Source organism: Phocoena sinus, chromosome 7 (genome assembly GCF_008692025.1).
Source record: "Phocoena sinus isolate mPhoSin1 chromosome 7, mPhoSin1.pri, whole genome shotgun sequence".
Lineage (NCBI taxonomy): Eukaryota > Metazoa > Chordata > Mammalia > Artiodactyla > Phocoenidae > Phocoena > Phocoena sinus.
This window is the reverse complement of record NC_045769.1, coordinates 55,499,872-55,520,583: the sequence shown is the minus strand read 5'-3', so window position 1 is coordinate 55,520,583 and position 20,712 is coordinate 55,499,872. Positions and strand designations below refer to the sequence as shown.

General features: G+C 40.2%; 1 protein-coding gene and 1 non-coding gene across 2 annotated transcripts; both read right to left on the bottom strand.

The window, feature by feature from the left end:
• On the bottom strand, positions 1 to 20,569 carry PRKRA (protein activator of interferon induced protein kinase EIF2AK2). The gene is made up of 8 exons (XM_032638445.1): positions 20,346 to 20,569; positions 19,620 to 19,789; positions 15,997 to 16,078; positions 13,291 to 13,369; positions 12,124 to 12,241; positions 10,219 to 10,313; positions 3,826 to 4,000; positions 1 to 723 (listed from the first exon to the last, which is right to left on the bottom strand). The coding sequence occupies exons 1-8, from the start codon at positions 20,408 to 20,410 to the stop codon at positions 566 to 568; spliced, it is 942 nt and encodes a 313-aa protein (XP_032494336.1). The 5' UTR covers positions 20,411 to 20,569; the 3' UTR covers positions 1 to 565.
• On the bottom strand, positions 8,188 to 8,294 carry LOC116757253. The gene has a single exon (XR_004350900.1). It is a non-coding gene; the product is annotated as a U6 spliceosomal RNA (small nuclear RNA).
• Positions 20,570 to 20,712: the final 143 nt, after the last annotated feature.

The window sequence follows — 20,712 nt, the reverse complement described above, 5'->3', positions numbered from 1 at the left end:
CACAGTCGAGTCAGTAGCACTTTAATGAAATGAACAGAACCCATTATAACAACAGCTCTTTATTACATGGATTCGAATACACAGCAGACCAATCACGTTCCCTGAAATTTAACAATCACATTCAATTAAAACCTGTTAGTGCGTTCCTCAACACTAATTCTAAGGGGCTTCCTTCAAAATCCCTTTACAAAGCCTTGCACAAAGAAGAGGTTAAGCACCAGTAGGAAAGACTGTTGCTAGCAGTTTTGTTTTATCCTCCTCCTTCATCGACAACAACAATCATGCAGTTTTTTTCCTTCTATGTACATGGCATTGTAAAATGGGTGCTACACTCTGCATATGGTACAAAGTTTATAAATACAATATACCAATACAAAGTCGAAGCCATTAAAAACATCTTAATAACAACTACCAGGAGATAATTAAATCTGGAGTGTTCATGGAATCTATGAAGAGATTTAGAACCAACACACAGACTCAAACATTCTAGTAAATGTTTTACTTGGGAAGGGGAGAAAGGGGGACTTCTTATGTGCTACTGAAGGGTTTTCTAATTGCTCCACGTTTACTTCCTTTCTGCTATTATCTTTAAATACTGCAGAGCATTGTGAGCTGCATCACTCTGCGCACTGCCGCAGGAGATCCCCGAGCCATGACAGACTGTGATGGGACTGGTGGACAATTCAGCGAGACATTGATACTGTCCATTGGCACTCAGTTCTTCTGCAATGACACATTCAGACGTGATGATTAATGCCACGTGCATAGAAAGCAGATCCTTTGTAAAAACAATACAATTGTTATTACCGTCTTCCTCCCTAAGCATCCATGGTATACTACTCCACTTATCATCTTTGTCATTCTTGTACAAACTGCCCAGCTACAGCGGTTCTCAAACACAGCTGTGCTTCATAATCACCTGGGGGAACTTTAAAGAAATCCAGGTGCCTGGGCCTCACTCCAGCCTGTTCTATCAGAAACGCAGGGGTAGGGGTTGGAGTGGCCAGATTCCTGCATTTTCAAAGAGATCCCAAGGCAATTTTAATGTGGTTAGTTTAACAGTGTTTGCAAATTACTGAACCACAGCAACTTTTTTAAAAGGGAAAAAAAAATTTGCTGGAGGACTGGAGAGACTGTATTTTCCACTCTGAAGTCTAGAGTTATTTTCAGTAGACACTGAACCAGGAAATACACGGTTCAGGGCAAAACCTCCCTTGTGATGTCATGTTCTTTGGTTATTAAGTCTGTGCAGAGAGTTTAATTCCATTTTGTATATTTGTTTAGGATGTTTTAAAACAACACTGAAACCCTGAAAACAAACGGTCTTAACATCTGATGAATCACTCTTACTAAAGATGGTTTATTGAGACAGGGAAAGGAGTAGAAACAGGTGAGTTGTTTGAAATTGTGATGATTAAATGTTATTTCAGCTAGAATCAATATAGTATAAAATATCCAGATACAATGGGATTATTTAATGTGTGAAGAGGCTTTCTAGTTCTAGCATCTAGGTTCTTTTTTTTTTTTTTCTTTGCAGTACGCGGGCCTCTCACTGTTGTGGCCTCTCCCGTTGCGGAGCACAGGCTCCGGACGCGCAGGCTCAGCGGCCATGGCTCACGGGCCCAGCCAGTCTGCAGCATGTGGGATCTTCCCGGACCGGGGCACGAACTCGTGTCCCCTGCATCGGCAGGCGGACTCTCAACCACTGCGCCACCAGGGAAGCCCTAGGTTCATTTTTAAATTGAGGTAAATGTCACATAACATAAAATTAACCATTTTAAAGTGAACTATTCAGTGGCATTTAGTACATTCACAATGTGGTGCAACCACCACGTCTATCCAGTTACAGAACATTCTCACCATTTCATCACCCCAAGGGAAAACACTATCCCCACCCATACCGCCCAGCCCCTGGCAACTACCAATCTATGGATTAACCTATTCTGGATAGTTCATGGAAATGGAATCATATGTGACTTTTTTTGTCTGTCTTTCACTTAGTATAATTATTTTTGAGGTTTATCCATGTTGTAGCATATATCAGAACTTCATTCTTTTTTGTGGCTGAATAATATTTCATGGCATGTATATACCACAGTTGGTTTATTCATTCATCTGTCAATGGACGTTGGGCTGTTTCTACCTCTTAGCTATTGTGAATAGTACTGCTATGAACATGTGTGTACAGGTATCTGTTGGAATACCAGCTTTCAATTCTTTTGGGTACATACTTAGCAGTAGAGTTACTAAGTCATATGGTAATTCACTTGAGGAGCAACAAAACTCCTCAAATTTTCCACAGCAGCTGAACTACTTTACGTGTTCACTATGTAACATATGAGGGCTACAATTTCTACAATTGGTTATTTTCTATTTTATTCATCATAGCCATCCTACTGGGTGTGAATTGGTACCTCACTGTTGTTTTGATTTGCATGTCCCTGATGACTAATGATAGTGAGCACATTCTCACGTGCTTCTTGGCCATTTGTAGATCTTCTTTGGAGAACACTGAGGTTCTTTTGAAAGTAATTGCATAGAAGTTAGTCAAATTAACTGACTGTGGTTTTTATTTTTTATTTATTTTTATTTTTTCTGACTGTGGTTTTTAAACTGCTGTTCTATGTTTACAAGAACTATTTAGTTCTTAAAATTGCTAAGGAGCATTTCAAAGTCATCATTAATTTGTAATCTAAAAAACCATCTCAAGTTTCCTTCTTTTCCCAGATTCAAAACCTTCCATAGTCATATTCATGACATGGCTTATTCATCTGTGTCTCAAACACCCAACAATGTGTAGATACTTAAGAAATATTTTTTGAATGAATGGTTTCTCAATCAGCTACGTTTTCTGATCATCTTTCTGCATTATTCCCCAGGTTCTGCATAATTCTCAGTATATTGAGGCACTGTACCTGACCCATCATTCAATCCCAAAGTAGCAGAGAAAATTAGAAGTTCTTTCAGTCCCGAAACACCCTACTTTCTCAGTGCTAGTAGCTCTGACAAGCTAGGTCCCCCCAGGTCACTAAGGCTAGAATAAGGGGTATCAAATTCTTCACATACTATACTGATGTTAAATCAAGACACCAAAAACACACATGAACACACACATACAAACAAATTAGCCAGTTATAAACTGCATTAAAAGAAAATCCACACTGATTGCTTTCCAATCTGTCTGCATTTGTCTATCTGAGTGATTATGAGCTAGAAAAAATATAGCAGTTCATAGCTGAGGTGAGATAAAACTATAAATTGTCCCCATTTATCTCCCAGAAGTGGTACACAGTGATAAAGTGGAGAGACGTCTGGCCTGACCCCCACAAACTTGGTACTTGTTCTAGAAATGTGGGTGCCTTTTTATTTGTCAAGCTGCCCATCAGGGCTGGTTTAATAGATATTATATCAGCAGGGACTCTTCTAATCTGGCTCTACCACTGACTAGCAGCTATGTTATCTCAGGCAAGTTTCTCAACCTTTCTTTGTCTTACTTTCCTCACTTATATATAAGAATAATAGAATCTACTTCACAGTTTGAGGATTCTGTGGGTTGAAATATGTTATGTCCTTAGAACAGTATCTGGCACATAGTAACTCTATAACTCTTAGCTATTATTGTTTTTACTATTATAACTGTATAGATGTTACCTCTATTTTTATTGTTTATAAGAATGGGACATACCAATGATATATGTTACTGTTCTAGTAATTATATATAGTCAGAATCCCCAATCAATGAAAAAAATTATAATAGAGGTTTTGTTCCTCAAACATTTAAAAAAATAAACAGGTTTTAGCATAAGCTAAAGAAAAAAATCATACCTATATCCAAATATGTTATATTAAAACCTTGTTCCTTTGCAATTTCACTAAGCAGCTGGATGTAATCTGTATTTGGAATACTGAGGAGGCTTCTTTTCAGTAAGTTGATCTTTTCACCAGGAGAATTCCTCAAGGAATGCCAAGTACAACCTAAAGAATGTCCTACCACATTTGTCTGAAAAACAGAGACGAAAGTTAAGACTCTTGGACTGGGTTCCAACGCTATTATAAGTATTAATTAAGCACTCACATTTAATACTTTATAAAGCATGTTTAAACTTTCCGATTTAAACTAGATAGCACTAACAAGCACACACATTTAACAAACACCACAATGTTAAAGAAAAAAGAATGTGCAATAATATACTGGAAGTATTTAAAAATACCTTTGTATAGTATAAAGGTCTCAGTCAAAATTTCTGATGGTCACGTTAAGATGTATAACATATTTAAGAGCACGATAAACAAATCTGCAATACAGCTGACCCTTGAACAACATGGGGGTTAAGGCAGCCGACACTCCTCACAGTCAAAAGTCCATGTATAACTTATAGTTGGCCCTCTGTATCCACAGTTCTGCATCCACAGAATCAACCAACCGTGGACTGCAGTATTTACTATGGAAACAAATCTGCATATAAGTGGACCTGAGCAGTTAAAACCTGTGTTGTTCAAGGGTCAACTGTAATCGAGTCTGCCTAATGGAGCAATTTACAAATTAAAATATAAAGGAATTTTCATATCTTTATGGCTTCTTGTATTAAATACCAGTCTCTAACTGACAGCTGTAAAGCAGAAAACAAAGAAACTGTAGACAAGGTGAAATGTGCAAGTTTGAGAACAAGACGTTCAAATGAATGGCATGTCAAAAAATTCTTATCAGACTTATCCCAGAACCCAACTGAGTTTGTTTTTTCCTGTTTTCTTTTCTCCTTTTCCTCTTTTCTTTATTTTCCCCTCTATCTTTACTTTTTCACTTCTGTTCTTAGAATACTTTGCAGTTCCATGTTAGTTTATGGTTTTTAAATTGCTTTCATATAATATGCCATTAGAAAAACCACAAAAAACTACTCTCTGAAGTAAGTAGGGCAACCTGTCCTTTGGTCTTATTTATCAATGAGCTTGACAGAGGTTAAGGGATTTTCAAAAGATCATAGGGATGGCCATGATAAAGAATTGGGTAATTTTTGCATAATTTGCAAAATTTACTAAGTAGAATTTTACATTCCTTGACTGGAACTTTAAAAAATGCTGTTTTTAAAAAGTCATAGGTCATCCAGATAGTAAAAGGATACCTGTAACAAGAACAAATACATACGAAGAACAGTCTCTTTTCCTTGCTGCCCCTTCCCCAGACTTCTGCTCCACTCCCCAGAGATACTTGCTATTAAACACCTCTTCAGTATACTTCCGTACGCATTCTATGCACGTTTAAGCAGACACATGTATAATCTTTTTAAACAAAAATGATAGCTTACTCTTCTACACCTGATACTGTTAAGTTTTCTCATCTGTTAAGTTTTCTCATATCACTGCACTGCACATACATGCACTACAGTTACCTTACCAGTCTCCAACTGTAGGTTTTAGGTTGTTTCTGGTTTCTTTCACTAACAGTGTTACAATGAAACTCTTTTGCACTTGGATGACTTTCTCGACAGAATCATTTCTAGAAGTAGAACTGCTGAGTCAAAGAACATGTATGCTTTTAATTTTGATAAATATTAATACTTCCAAACTGATTTATGAGCCAATTTATACTTCCATCAAGTGTCTTGGAGGGTGTTTGTTTTCTCACACCCTAGCCAATGCCAGGTATTGTCAAACTTTGTAGGTTTTGTCAAACTAAAGGTGAAAACAGTATCTTGTTTAACATGCATGAATAAAGTTGAACATTTTTTTCCCCACCATTTGTATTTCTTCTGCTGGGTTGCCTTTTTTATTGATGTGTAAGCTTTATGTTTGGTATTGAAAACAGTCCCTTCCTACTCATGTGTTCAAAACAGTTTCTTCTTACTTTGTTTTTATTAGTTTTATTTACAGACATTTTGCTGTGCAGTGTAGGTTTTATGTAGTTAAATTTGTGAATCTTACTTTACAGCTTCTATGTTTTAAGTTACGCTTAAAAAGGCTTTTCCATGCTAAGAATTTTAAAAGGAAAGCTCTTCCATGTTTTCTCATACAGTTCCAATTCTTACGTTTAAATCTTTGATCCATTTGAAATTTATTTTAATGTAAGGAATAAGGCAGCAACCTAAATATATCATACACCTGTGTGCATGTGTATTCCGCCACCCCTCACCTCCCCCGACAATGTGGCTGTAAGTTATTTCTATACCATTCATCCTCTCACCCACTGATGTGAAATCTCCCTGTTGTCATATACTATCTTCCTATATGGATTGGCATCTATACCTATCCTCTGTCTATTGCGATACAAAAGCTGTTTTAACTACTATAGTTTTATAGTATGTTTTATTTTCTGGTAGGGTATAACCCCACCTCCCGTACTCTTCCTTTTCAGTTTTCTTGGCTATTCTTGAGTTTATTTTTCCAGATAAACTCAGTAAAGTTGTATCAAGATCCAAAATGAATTCTGGTAGATTTTGACTAAGACTATATTACATTTTCATATATTTACAGTATTGAGTCTTTCTATCAAAAATAGATAGCTTTACATTTATTCAATTTCTGTTAAATCCCTCACTAGAGTTTTAAAGTTTTTCTCATATGAGTCCTGCACATTTCTTTCTAAGTTTATTCCCTGTCATATTATCCTCTTTTCTACTATTGAGAATAGGATCTTCTATATTCCATTTTGTAATACTGATAAATAGGGAAGCTATTAATTTTTTCTAGTATGCTTTTTCAGGACAGAGTTCTATTTTGCTATAAAATGATAAATGTTATCAAGCTTCATACATTTTATTATTAAAAGTAATACACACATACAACAAAAAAATTAAATAGTACAGAATTATAAAAGCAACAATCCTCCTCCCTACCTTCAAGTCCTCTTTCCAGAAGCAATAATTTTCACCTTTCTATTTTTAATTATTCTGGTGGTTACCTTTGTTATTTCTTTTTTTTTTTTTTTTTTTTGCGGTATGTGGGCCTCTCCCTGCCGTGGCCTCTCCCGTTGCGGAGCATAGGCTCCGGACACACAGGCTCAGCAGCCATGGCTCACGGGCTCAGCCGCTCAGCATGTGGGATCTTCCCGGACCGGGGCGCGAACCCGTGTCCCCTGCATCAGCAGGCGGACCCCCAACCACTGCGCCACCAGGGAAGCCCTGGTGGTTACCTTTGTAACAGAAATAATATGAGAAAGCTATTGACTCTGTATATTAATTTTATGATCAGTTACCTTGATGAATTCTCTTATTATATCTGGTAGTTTTTCTCTAGGGCTTTATAGGGATACAATTATATTATTTATAATTAATGATCGTTTCTATCTCCTCTTATTTCCAACCTCTTGTTTTCTGATTATGCTGGTTGATACTTCTAGAACAATGTTTAAAAAAAAGGGTATCAGGAATTCCCAGGCAGTCCTGGGAAGTGGTGAGGACTCAGCACTTTCACTGCTGAGGGCCTGGGTTCAAACCCTGGTTGGGGAACTAAGATCCCAAGAGCTGCATGGTGTGACCCAAAAGAAAAAAAAAAAAAGGTGTCTGTGGGCATCCTTGCCTTATTTCTGAAATTAATGGGAATGGATAAGACATGTAAACATGTACCCATGATTTTGATTTTTTTCCTGAGGTATATATTTTATTTTATTTATTTATTTTTAACATCTTTATTGGAGTATAATTGCTTTACAGTGTTGTGTTAGTTTCTGCTGTATAACAAAGTGAAGCAGCTATATGTATACATATATCCCCATATCCCCTCCCTCTTGCATCTCCCTCCCACCCTCCCTATCCTGCCCCTCTAGGTGGTCACAAAGCACCGAGCTGATCTCCCCGTGCTATGCAGCTGCTTCCCACTAGCTATTTTACATTTGGTAGTGTATATATGTCAGTGCTACTCTTTCACTTTGTCCCAGCTTACCCTTCCCCCTCCCTGTGTACTCAAGTCCATTCTCTATGTCTGAGTCTTTATTCCTGTCCTGCCCCTAGGTTCATCAGAAACATTTAGATTTTTTAAGATTCCATATATATGTGTTAGCATATGGTATTTGTTTTTCTCTTTCTGACTTACTTCACTCTGTATGACAGTCTCTAGGTCCATCCACCTCACTACAAATAACTCAATTTCATTTCTTTTTATGGCTGAGTAATATTCCATTGTATATATGTGCCACGTCTTCTTTATCCATTCATCTGTCAATGGACACTTAGGTTGCTTCCACGTCTTGGCTATAAAAATATGGGACGATTCATGAATTTGCATGTCATTCTTGCACAGGGGTCATGCTAATCTTCTCTTTATCGTTCCAATTTTAGTTTCTGTGCTGCTGAAGCGAGCACTGAGGTATATATTTTAAATCACAATAGGGATATTTTAAAAGAGTTTATCAGTAATGACTGTCAAAATTTTTTTGGCATCTATTGAGAGGATAATGTTTCTCTCCTTTAACCCATTAATGTGATTAGTTATAGTAATAGATTTACCAACACTGAAATACTCTTACAGTCCTAAAATAAACCCTACTTGTCTATGGTATATTATTCTTTTAATGTTCTACTGAATATTAAGGTGTTTCACCATAAGGGAGATTAATCCATAATTTTTGCCACTGGGATTTGCTATTGTCAGATATTAGTGTTATGTTAGTTTTGGAAAATAAATTTAGAAGCTTCCCCTATGTTATATATATTAACTGGAAGAGTTTAAATAGCATGGAAGATTATCTCTTCCTTGATGATTTAACAGAATTCACCTACAAACCTGTGTTTTGTGATTATGGTTTCATCTCTAATCCAGTTTTAAAAGAAGTGAATGCAGTGTTTTATATTTTTCTATTAAAAAAGCAAAACCAAAACTATATTACTTACTCAGATATAGTCTTTTTTCCCTACAGAATGAGCCCTTTTTTTTTTTTATCAGAAGCTTAGGACACTCCTATAGTCTTCACTTTTCATTTCCTACCTAACATCCTACTCTCAGATAATGGACCACCATACATACCTATATACAAATATCAGAATCTCAGTTAATATATTATGTGTAGCCCAATCTCTTAAGTTCTCTATCTGAATACCAGCTGCCTACTCAACATTTTCACTTAGCTACTCCACAAACATTTCAAATTCAATGTATCCTACGTTTAGCTCATTATCTGCTCCCCCTCAAATCCTACTCATCTTCTGTGTTCCCCATATTATTGAATGGTACCACCATCTACTCTGTTGCCAAGCTAAAAATGTTTATTTCTTTCTTTTTCCTTACCCCCTACATGCAATCAGTTACCATGCCCCATTCACTTCAGTTTTCTAAATAATTTTTAAATCGATCATTTCAACTGCCACTACCTTAGTCTAGGCCACCATCATTTCTCATCTGCTTTTCTAAAACAGCATTGTAGCAGGTCTCTTTGACTCTAATATTCATTCACTCACCATAATGCAGCCAGTGATTTCCCTTCTAATGTATAAATTGGATCTTGTCCTTTACATATTAAATTTATTTAATGACTTTGCACTACCCTCAGGATAAAGTTCAATCTCCTTAACATAGTAGTTCCTGCAAGATTCAATCCCTCTTTTCCTTTCTGGCCTCATTGTTTGAGACTCCCTCCCTCCAAATCTATGAATATGCTCCAGCCATCCCAAATTACTCTGCAGTCCTAGATCACATAAAGTGTTTCACTCCTGGGTCTTTGTACATGGTCTTTCTTCTCTCTGGAATTCTTTTTTCCTGTTGTCATCCTATAGGTCTCAGCTCAGCTATTACTTCCTCCAAGAAGTCTTCCTAAAACCCCGTCTTAGTTGGATCCTTCTCCTACGTTCCCAAGACGCCTCTGGAAGGACCAGTCTGTAAGGTTCTTTTCTCTTTCAGTAGGCTGGCTACAAACTCCTTAGGGCATCAAGCTTGGCAAATAATGAGTTCCCTAAATGTTTGCTGAGTGGATAAATGAATGGATGAACCAAGAGATGGGAGTGAATTGTCAATCTGAAGGCAAAAGTGGCACTAGTGACTTACCATCTTTAGATACCATCATATTATTCTGAATCTGACTGTGCCTCCCAAACTCTCTTACCTGGCCACGCCTGTGATCCTGGCTCACATACTGCAAGCAGCTAAAATTGGGGTAGTGTATTACTCAACAGTTAAGAGATTTGTTTAAAACTGCAACTCTGAAGTATCTATACAAAAAGAAATCTAGAGAAGTTTCCTACAGCAACAGATGTTTAATCACATTAACATTGTAGACCTCTGATCATTACTCACCAAAGAAATGTGGTTCTCTGGAGAGATATTACTGAATTTGGCAAGAAATTTCTCAGCAGCATTTCTCTTGGCTTGTTTCTTTGATGCCCCCTTTCCTAAATAAAGAAAAAGAAATAGTAGGTTTAGAAAATAAGCTAGTGTCCATAGAGAATGACCAAATGTTTAATGTACTGTGTTTGGTCAGAGAACGATCTCATGGTTTTTGTATACTATTCTTTTTTTTTTTTTTCCCGGTACGCGGGCCTCTCACTGTTGTGGCCTCTCCTGTTGCGGAGCACAGGCTCCGGACACGCAGGCCCAGCGGCCATGGCCCACGGGCCCAGCCGCTCCGCAGCATGCGGGATCCTCCTGGACCGGGGCAGGAACCCGCGCCCCCCTGCATCGGCAGGCAGACTCCCAACCACTGCGCCACCAGGGAAGCCCGTATACTATTCTCTTACAGACGTGACATCTTTACTTGTTGTGCTTCATACAACTGTTAATGGTTACATTTTTGAAGACGTTTCTTTAACAGTTTATCTTTAATAGTTATACTTTCTGTTTTTCTTTAACAGATGTATCTCCCTATGTCTAGCTTTAATGAACCATATTTGGTTTAATTCTGACTAAATATTCAAATTTACCAAGGTACATTAGAATTACAACTGCTATCTCTCAATGTCTATTTCTTGTTTATAATCTCCTATACACTGATAACTATGTGGAATTTCTTTCTTTAACATGAATAAGAAGGGCATAGGAGAGGCTAGAGTTGAAAGACACTATCAATATCATCTACTTCCATGTTTACAGATTTAAAAACTGAGATCTAGGCAGGGAGATTAAGCAATTTACCTAACCTTGCAAATCAAGGACTGCATCAAGAACAGGAAGCTGAGGTTCCTGCTTCTGGCCTAGGGCTTTCTGCACTGGCCCACACTACCTCTCAAGGGCAAACAGCTGCTTATTATTTAAGACTAATATCTAACCAAGGTAAAATTCCATTTTAAGCCACTTAACAAAAACATGCTAGAGAAGTTAAAATAGGAATCCTCAGGAGTACTTTATTAAGTGACTTTTTTCTCATAGTCTGTGGCCTTTACAACGTAAAGTTGTTGTAATGTAAAAGGTTAATTTCTACTTCATTTTTATCCCACTGCAATTTTTTGCCATCAGCCTCTTATTAATCATCTTGTTTTCAAATGTAATCTTCTTGTCCTCCTATCTTCTAGAATAGCTATTGAAACTCCAAGAGATTTACTACTGCTTTTTTCTCCAAAATGATTTTTAAGTCCCTATTATATCAATGAAGACTGTTTAAAGAGTCAATTATTTATTTGTTTATCCATTACCAACTCATAATTTTAAAAAATATCAAATTAAGAAGTTAAGTATTCTTAAGCCAAACATTTATACTTAAATTCAACTGCAGAAGACTTCCCTGGTGGTGCAGTGGTTAAGAATCTGCCTGCCAATGCAGGGGACATGGGTTTGATCCCTGGTCCAGGAAAATCCCACATGCCGTGGAGCAACTAAGCCTGTGCGCCACAACTACTGAGCCTGTGCTCTAGAGCCCGCAAGCCACAACTACTGAAGCCCGAGTGCCTAGAACCCGTGCTCTGCAACGAGAAGCCACCACAATGAGAAGCCTGCGCACCGCAACAAAGAGTAGCCCCCGCTTGCCGCAACTAGAAAAAGCCCGCGCGCAACAACGAAAACCCAACGCAACCAAAAATAAATAATAAATTTAAAAAATTAAAAAAAAAATTCAACTGCAGAAAGTTAGAAACAGTAGACCAGGAGTGTCAGTTTTTTTCCCCATAGAAATATTTGAAAAGAAATCACAACAGAAATTTCTATGGTCATTCATCTTCTCAAAATATTTCAAATGTCTTCAACTGTATGAGGGTAAAAAGGAATAAGTACCAGTTTCCATGAATGACTCTAGCCTGCAAATTGTGGTATATTCTCTCTTATGAGCAGGTCCTCCCTCCTGGGAAAGGGTATATTCAGGAAGTCTCCAGCCATGATGAATAGCCAATTCCTAGAAAATCGAGATGAGGATTTATTAGTAATTTTTACTATGCAGTGGCTCAATCACACAAATGATATTCTCTCATGATTTTGATCCCATATCTATTTATATGTTTGCAAAGAATAATGATATTCTGCAATGAAAAAAATGAGAGAAGGCCCTCTATTTCCCAGAGATATTCCTGCATTTTATATCTTATAGGCCCACAATACCAAAACGGAAGCAGTTTTCCTGTGGTGAAGCAGTGAATGGTGTTCTTCCGTTAAGCTGTAGTGAGTTGATATCAAAGAGTTCAAACAGAAAGACAAGCTACGTTCAGCCTCTGGGAACATCAGAGAGGACAGCTACAGGTCTCACAGCCATCAGTTCCTAAAGCCTCTCCCCTCCTAACTATAACCTTCCATACCCATGGCTGCCTAACTAACTACATTCGATCGAGAGCAGATGAGAAGCAGACATCAAACAAACACACCTGGATGAGGTTGAGGAAAGAAGGGGAAGAAAACTACAGAAAAACTCAGAGGAGGAAAGAGACCAAAGGACTGGTTGGATAATAGGGAGGGGAGTTGTCCAACAGAGCACATGGATAGTCTGCAAGGAGGATATTCTGCACACAGAAATTCAAAGCTGAATATATTTTTTCGGTAGAATAAGCAAATAAGCAAACGACTTCCCTTTTCTTGAGTTAGGTTACTCAGTTTGGGTTCTTATAAAGTCTTCTCTCTCAACAGAAGTAGAGATTTGTCACAAGAGTGGCAAGAAATATTCTTAAAATATAAAACACTCTACCCATGTGCACTGAGGTCCTGCTGATCTCAAATGAGAATTCCACAAACCAAAGGCAGATACTGTATATGGAAGAAAATCCAAAACATAAATAAATAGGAAAATAATTTCAAGTTAGCACTTTAACATCTAATGATCATAACCTGGAACACAAAATGTTATACCATCTTTAAAATATTAATTCCTTCTCTCAGCCCTTATGATATTATCAAAATTTATGGCATTTTTTTCAGTAGACAAAAAGTTAAGTATGGAAAAACTGTGCCACTTACCTGTAATGAACCAATAGGATTAAGCTGGTTCTTTGGTTGCTTGGAAGGGTCAGGCATTAAGGGATCTGGAACTGCAAAGCTAAACATTTTTATAAAGTGTTATAAAACAAAATAATCTCCCCTAAATTATTAAGTAAAGGACAAGCATTTTCAATTTAGCTTTCCATGCCTTTGCTGTTGCCTTTCCTTCTGCATGGAATACCCTTCTCGTCCACCTCTTCTGTAAGAATCTGATCTATCCATCATCCAAGGTATACCTCAATTGCCACTTCCTCTCAGAAGCCTATTCTTTTACCCCAGTGGAACATAACTTCTCCCTTCTTTGAACCACTGTAACATTTGGTTTGACCCTTTCTTAAACAAATTATTTTACCATAAGTTGTACACTCTTACAAATACATGTGATTTGTCTATCCCTCATCACACCTCTCCCCTGTTCAGACTATAAAATCCTTAATGGTAGGGCCTATGTATTACTTACCCTCATAAGCCTTGCAGTGCTTTATATATAATAGATGCTCAATAAAAATGTATTTAAATAAAGCACACTATTGTTACAACTACAAAAAAAGGGAAGACTAACAGGAAGTTTAGCCTGGCAATGTAAACCATACAGATCATAAATGTAGCTTTTTCATCCAGATAATTATGGAAGAAAGACCTGGTTTGATCTATTATCTGCTCTATGCTAGGATAATCTTCCTAAGATTTATATGTATCCTGCATAAAATTGATGGCCAGCATGAACCTGATTTGAGCATGTGGGGACTGTGATTAGAGAAAAAGAGAACAACCTCTTCTAAGTAGTGTGAACTTAGTAGTTACTTGGGTGATGGATGCCTAATGTGGAACAAGCTGCATTTCAAGGTTACTGCCACCTAAGCAGCTAGAGGCATTTCTTCCATGACCAGTGAGGTTGTTATTGCCATTTCCTCAAATTTCTTTTCTTTTTTTTTTTTTTTTTTTTTTTTTTTTTATGGTACACGGGCCTCTCACTGTTGTGGCCTCTCCCGTTGCGGAGCACAGGCTCCGGATGCACAGGCTCAGCGGCCATGGCTCACGGGCCCAGCCGCTCCACAGCATGCAGGATCCTCCCGGACCGGGGCACGAACCCGTGTCCCCTGCATCGGCAGGCAGACTCTCAACCACTGCGCCACCAGGGAAGCCCTCAAGTTTCTTTTCTACCTGCCAGAATTTCAAGCTTTACATAAGCTGACGAGATACAAATATTCACTTACAATGCTGTACACTGAAGCTACCCAAGTAATTGTGATGGAGAAGTGAGAAAGTCTCTATCATATTAGGCCACTTTCAGCCTGATTTACAGCTTAGCAATTCCCATCTTATCTGTCAAGAAGCACAAATACATAGTAAGGTTTGTTAGCCTTTTTTGCTGACAAAGTGAAGTGCCCATGTGCAGAAAGTACACTCTGTATACTAATTTCTATGAATATATGCAACACTTTGGGTTGACCTTTGGATTGCACAGAAATGGCATGGCCATCACCAGCAAGGGGAAAATCCAAAACCCGCCATGTCACTTGGCATGTCCAGAAAGCTAGCATAAATCATTTATAATGTATGACCCTAGTCATTTTGTGAGATCCAAGGCTTTTGCTGGTTGGTTCTAAACTACCTAAAAGGTTTAGAATTACTAAGTAAATGGGAGGAACACTGCATGAGAATCTAAATATCAATATATCCCTAAGCCAGAAGTTCTTCTATGACTAGGAAACAAAAAACCCATCCTAAATTCCCATGGGCCTCTGCTCTCAGCTATGAGCAGATATACCAGATTGTACTCCAAATATACTTGAATGCGCGTAAAGGGAAGAATTTACAGGCAAAATGTGCTCCTGGATGTGCCCATTAGAAATCAAAGGACACCAGTTTACAATACATGAGATGCTCCAGGACCAGTGCTCCTTCCAAAAGCACCTAATGTGATAACAAATTTATTTTGGAAATATTTGTCAAGTATTAACATCCCAGGGGCTTCCCTGGTGGCACAGTGTTTAAGAATCCGCCTGCCAATGCAGGGGACACAGGTTCGAGCCCTGGTCCAGGAAGATCCCACATGCCGTGGAGCAGCTAAGCTTGTGCGCCACAACTACTGAGCCTGCGCTCTACAGCCCGCGAGCCACAACTACTGAAGCTTGCGCGCCTGCAGCCTGTGCTCCGCAACAAGAGAAGCCACTGCAATGAGAAGCCCTCGGCAGCTAGAGAAAGCCCGTGCACAGACACAGAAGACCCAACGCAGCCAAAAAATAAATAAATCAAATAAATGTATTAAAAAGAAAAAAAGAATTAACATCACATTTAGAAGGAAATCTCTTTGTCTCCTTTCAAATTCGAATTTCTAAAAGAATACTTTTAGCTGATCTTTTTCTATCTCACACCTTGTTTTCTTCATTGTAGAAAGAAACTCTTAATCCAGTAAGATGTTTGCCAGAAACACTCTGGTTTTCTAGTGTTGCACCTCATCTACTAATTAATAGAGCCTTCAACTGCCAATTAATAGCTGGATTTAATTTCTTACGGATAAAGTTGTCTTTAGTGGATGACAGGTCTTCACAACGAAATAGAATTTTAGAGCTAGATATTAACAACTGTTTACTTTGTTGCTTTTGTGAGCATGTTCAAACTTTTAACCTTACCTCAGCCATGATATTTTTGAGCTGCAGAATACAAAGAAATTTAGCTCACCAAATACTTGCATTGGCTTTCAAAATGTTTATGGCAGCCTCTGCAGCTCTATGTTTCGCCAGCTTCTTACTTGTACCTTCACCTGAATTAAGGTTAAAAAAAAAAAAACTCTTTACATGCTGTGAAAATGTGAGGCTTACATAGATGTTTGCATAATACAAAACAAAGCCACTACACATTTTATATATATACACACTAGGTAATAAAAACATACACTTGCATACAGTTATACACTGAAATAAAATACCATATTAAGTTAATACATTAAAAAATCCCTGTGATTTAAAAAATTATATGTATTTTTGTATACCTGTATAAAAATCATTACACAGGTATACATTATACATGCTTATTACATAAAGTAATAAAGTAGACTATGTCATACCTTCTGAAGAAATGCAACTTATTCCATTATTCTTAGAAAGGAAATTCTTCTATAGCAACAAGTTTCCTTTAAAGGAGCCACTTACAGCAACACCGTTTGTCAGCAAAATGTGCACACTTTCACTGTAACAACCCCTCCTATACTGAATTAAACCCCTCTGCTTGGCTAAGCAGTCATGACTACCTGTTGGATACAGTGGGGGAAGGTTTGTATAGGGAAGAAGTTGAGAGATTACCTTAAGCGTCTTCCATATAATCTGTATCCCTTACATGGGTAGCTAAGGGGGCAGAAGGGACTAGGCCTGACTAATCACTGAGACTGATGCCTAATTTTAGTAAGCAACCACACAAGTAAATTGTAAATTCAATCTTTTTCCTTCTGACTTCAAACTAGGTGTTGAGAACCTTTCCAAAGTGGTATCAGAATGCTGATGTCCATTCCTCCTGTGTGGAGGAAAGAAAAGGAACATGGAATAAATTTCAAGCATGGCTCTCAAGCGTCGGAGACCACATAAACCACACTTATTTATCCACTAACATAGGTATTAAGGATATACCCTTGACCAATGTGGGAGTTAGGGGCACCGACCCTCTGCACTGTTGAAAATCTACCCATAATTTATAGTCAGCCCTCTGTATCTTTAGTTCCTCCATTTCTAGCTTCCTCGGAATCAACCAACCATGGATTGTATGGTACTGTAGTATTTACTACTGAAAAAGATGCTCGTATGAGTGGACTGCGTAATTCAAAACCGTGTTGTTCAAGGGTCAACCGTAGTAGAGAGCTAAGCAGGGTCCCTGCCCTTAAAGAGCATACAGCCTAATGTGTGAGATTCTGTCTATAAAAAGACATCTGGGGGCTTCCCTGGTAACGCAGTGGTTGAGAGTCCGCCTGCTGATGCAGGGGACACGGGTTCGTGCCCTGGTCCAGGAAGATCCCACATGCCGCGGAGCGGCTGGGCCCGTGAGCCATGGCCGCTGAGCCTGCGCGTCCGGAGCCTGTGCTCCGCAGCGGGAGAGGCCACAACAGTGAGAGGCTCGCATACCAAAAGAAAAAAAAAAAAGACGTCTGAAATGTGGAGTATCACAGCAGGCCTAAGTGCAGGTTGTAGGGTAGCCTACAAAAGGGATAGCTCCCCTACTCTTGGTAAGGATTCAGAAAGGTTTCATGAAGGAGGAGATAACTAAACAAGGACCTGAAAGATCAGTAAAAGTTAGTGAGGTGAGGAGAGCTGGAGGATTAGGAAGAGCACTGTAGGTGGAGAAAGTACTTGCAGAGCCTCAGAGGTAACCCACAGCATGGTGTTCTCAGGCCCCAAGTTGTGGGGGACAGTAAAAGCTTGAGGAAAGGAACTTTGAGGCAAAAGGCTAGAGAGCTGAAGGGTAGGAGAGGTCAAAGAATGGTCTCCTAAATTTGTGCTTATCAAACTAGGAATTGCCTGGGAATTTGGTTAGAATGCATACTAACAGTAGGTGTTGGATGGGGCCTGATATTCTGCACTTCTTTCAAGTGCCCAGGTGATAGCAATGCTGCTGTCGACCACATTTTGAGAAGTAAGGTTGTCAGTGATGTTAAGAAATTTATATTCATCCAGAGGGTGATGGGAAAACCACTGAATGGATTTTAAAAAGAGGAAGTACATGCACAGATTTGAATGCCAGAAAAAACACTCTGGTTTTTGTGTGGAAAATGGACAACACAAGATAGAAGCTAAAAGAGCAGCTATGAGGCTGCAACTATAATCCATGTGGCTCGGATAGTAGCAACAGAAAGATGAGAGAAGCAGACAGATTCAAGAGAATTTAGGAAGTAGGATTTGGGGGCAGACTGGACAATAGGCAGAGGGAGAAGAAGGGGTCAAGAAGGTGAAACCCAAATTTCTACTGTAAGCAGACGGGTGATGGTGGTGCCTTTACTGAGCTGGGGAATGCAGGGGAAATGGATTTGAAAGAGAAGATAGATTCAGTTTGGGACAGTGAGAGACTGAGGTGTCTTTGGGTCATCCAAGCAATAATGCCTAGCAAGCACAGGCAGATACACTGTTCTGTAACTGCACCTGGGCTGAAGACAGAGGTTTCAGAATTATCAGCCTTTAGATAGTATTTGAAGCCACGGAGGTAGATAAGCTTGCACAGGAAGACAGGACAGTGTGAGAAGAGTAGGGGGACTAAGCAGTTGCCACAGGTTGTTAATCTCTGATCTAAAACACACTGAAGGGAAAAAGGCTACTTTTGAGTTTTCACTGAGTATTCTAAAATAGACCAGCTAAAGCAGTAGTGCAAATGTTGATTCCATGGTTCATATGAGGAACCTTCTAGCTACAATCTAGCTACAATCCACCTGCCCCACATAGACAAAAAAGCTTCAAAATTTTCTTAAAGTGGCTTCAATGAAAATAGCGGAATCCAGATTTTCAGGGACACAAACAAATGATGCCTTCAGATTACCAGATGGTGGAACTTCAGCCTTCTTGCTGAATTTTTTTCTTGGCATTCTTCCAAATTAAATTTAGTATTCAATATTTTTTGTGTTTGCAATTAAATAGATACATAAGGAATAAAATGTCTACATTTACAAATGGGCTACTTCAGTTATCATTTGCTCAAGTTCAATGACCATAATAAGGTGGATCTTAATTTTGAAACTTCATTGCTGTGTGACCTTGGGCATGTTTCTTATAATCTCTCTGGACCTATTTCCTCATGTATAAAAAAGGTGACAACATCTTATTAAAGTACTGTACAGTGCCAGGAACTAGAAGCTGCTATGCAATATAGTGTAGTTGAGCTTTCCGCCTTCCTCATTTTGCTTGGATACAGAACCGAGTGTGGTACAATGGGCCCAAAGTGCCAAATGAGTCCATACATAGAGGGGAGCAGCTCAGAAAATTCTGGGGTCATGCCTCCTGACATCTGCTATAACCTATGAAATTTGACAGCACCTACTGATTCATCTATGGCTGCTCCAAGAGCCTTTCCTGCTTCTCCCTAATTCTTGGAAGATCCCTAGGAGGATCCTAGGGTATGTTTCTGAGCTTCTCTTGGTATCTGGGGAACAGAAAATTAGGGAGAGGATCAGGAAGTTGGAAAGTCCCAATGACCTGAGAAAGGTATCAGTTTTAAGAGCCTGCTCCTCACTGTTGTCTCTGGTAAAAAGGGTACTTTTCCGAGCTAAGAAGCAATACCAGGTCTTGACCCGCCAACCCACATGGTCATCGGGGTTCGTTGTGCATACAGACCTGTGCAGGTTATGTCACCAACGGTTACTCTGAAGGTGAAAGTGGGCACGTGTATTTGCACATCGGATCTTTCACATTCATAAACTGGGATGTTCTTGGTCTTCATGCCGTATTCATGTAATACCTGAATTGGTGTTTTCCCTGGCTTAGCTGTGATCATCTTCCCCAAACTGCAAAAACCAGAAAAAGCTGTGCTTTGCATGTCAAAGCGGGGAGGGAAGCAGAAGCAAATAAAGACTAGTTTTAACAGCCACCAACGGTGACGCCGGAGGCACCGAAGCTCCCCGTCGGCCAGGGCTAGAGGTGGCGAGGCGCGACAGCCTCCCGGCCCCGCTGCGGCGGGCGGCGAGCAGGGTGAGGGAGGTCTTTAGGGAGACAACTTGAATGCGGGTAGGAGGGATTCGCGGGGGAATCGGGAGGTACGCTCGGGTGCTGCAACCTCCCGGGACCAAGCCTATAAACCCCTTTCCCAGGCGGCGGCCGGGAACCACCTCCGGCCACCCCGAGCCTCCCGAGGCCGCAGGAGGGGCGGGGCCGGGCCGTAGACCCCGGCCCGCTAGCCGCCGAGAGGGCGGGGCCGAGCGCCCGCCAGCAGCCGTGAGGACGCGAGCGCCAGGAAGGGGCTTTACCCAGAATGCCGCTGGACAGCCGGCTCCCCTGCCCCCTCCTCTATTGCCCACCACTCCCGGCCCTGCCCCGCTCGGTCCCGACCGCCCGGGCGCTGACCTGAAGGTCCCGCTGTCCTCGCGCTCCAGCGGCGGAGCCGCGCCGCGATGCCTGCTCTGAGACATGGCCAGAAGGGACGGCTTTGCGGCGGGAGGAAGAGCAGTGTGGAGCGACGTCTTCGCTCCGCGGGTCGGTCGGTCCCCGAGAGGAGCGAGCTAGAGCCGACGCCACCACCTCCTCCCCTCCTCCGACTCCCCTTTCCCTCCCCGCTTGCGTCCCTCCAGGGGATGGGCGGGGGGCGGAGGCGGAGCTTCTTTGCGGTAGCGCCGGTCCAGGCTCCCGGTCACGCCTCCTGCTGTCCTGGCTCGGGTAGAGCTCCTCGGCGGCCCCGCCCCCTCGCAGCCCCGGCCCGTGCGCCACCTTCGGC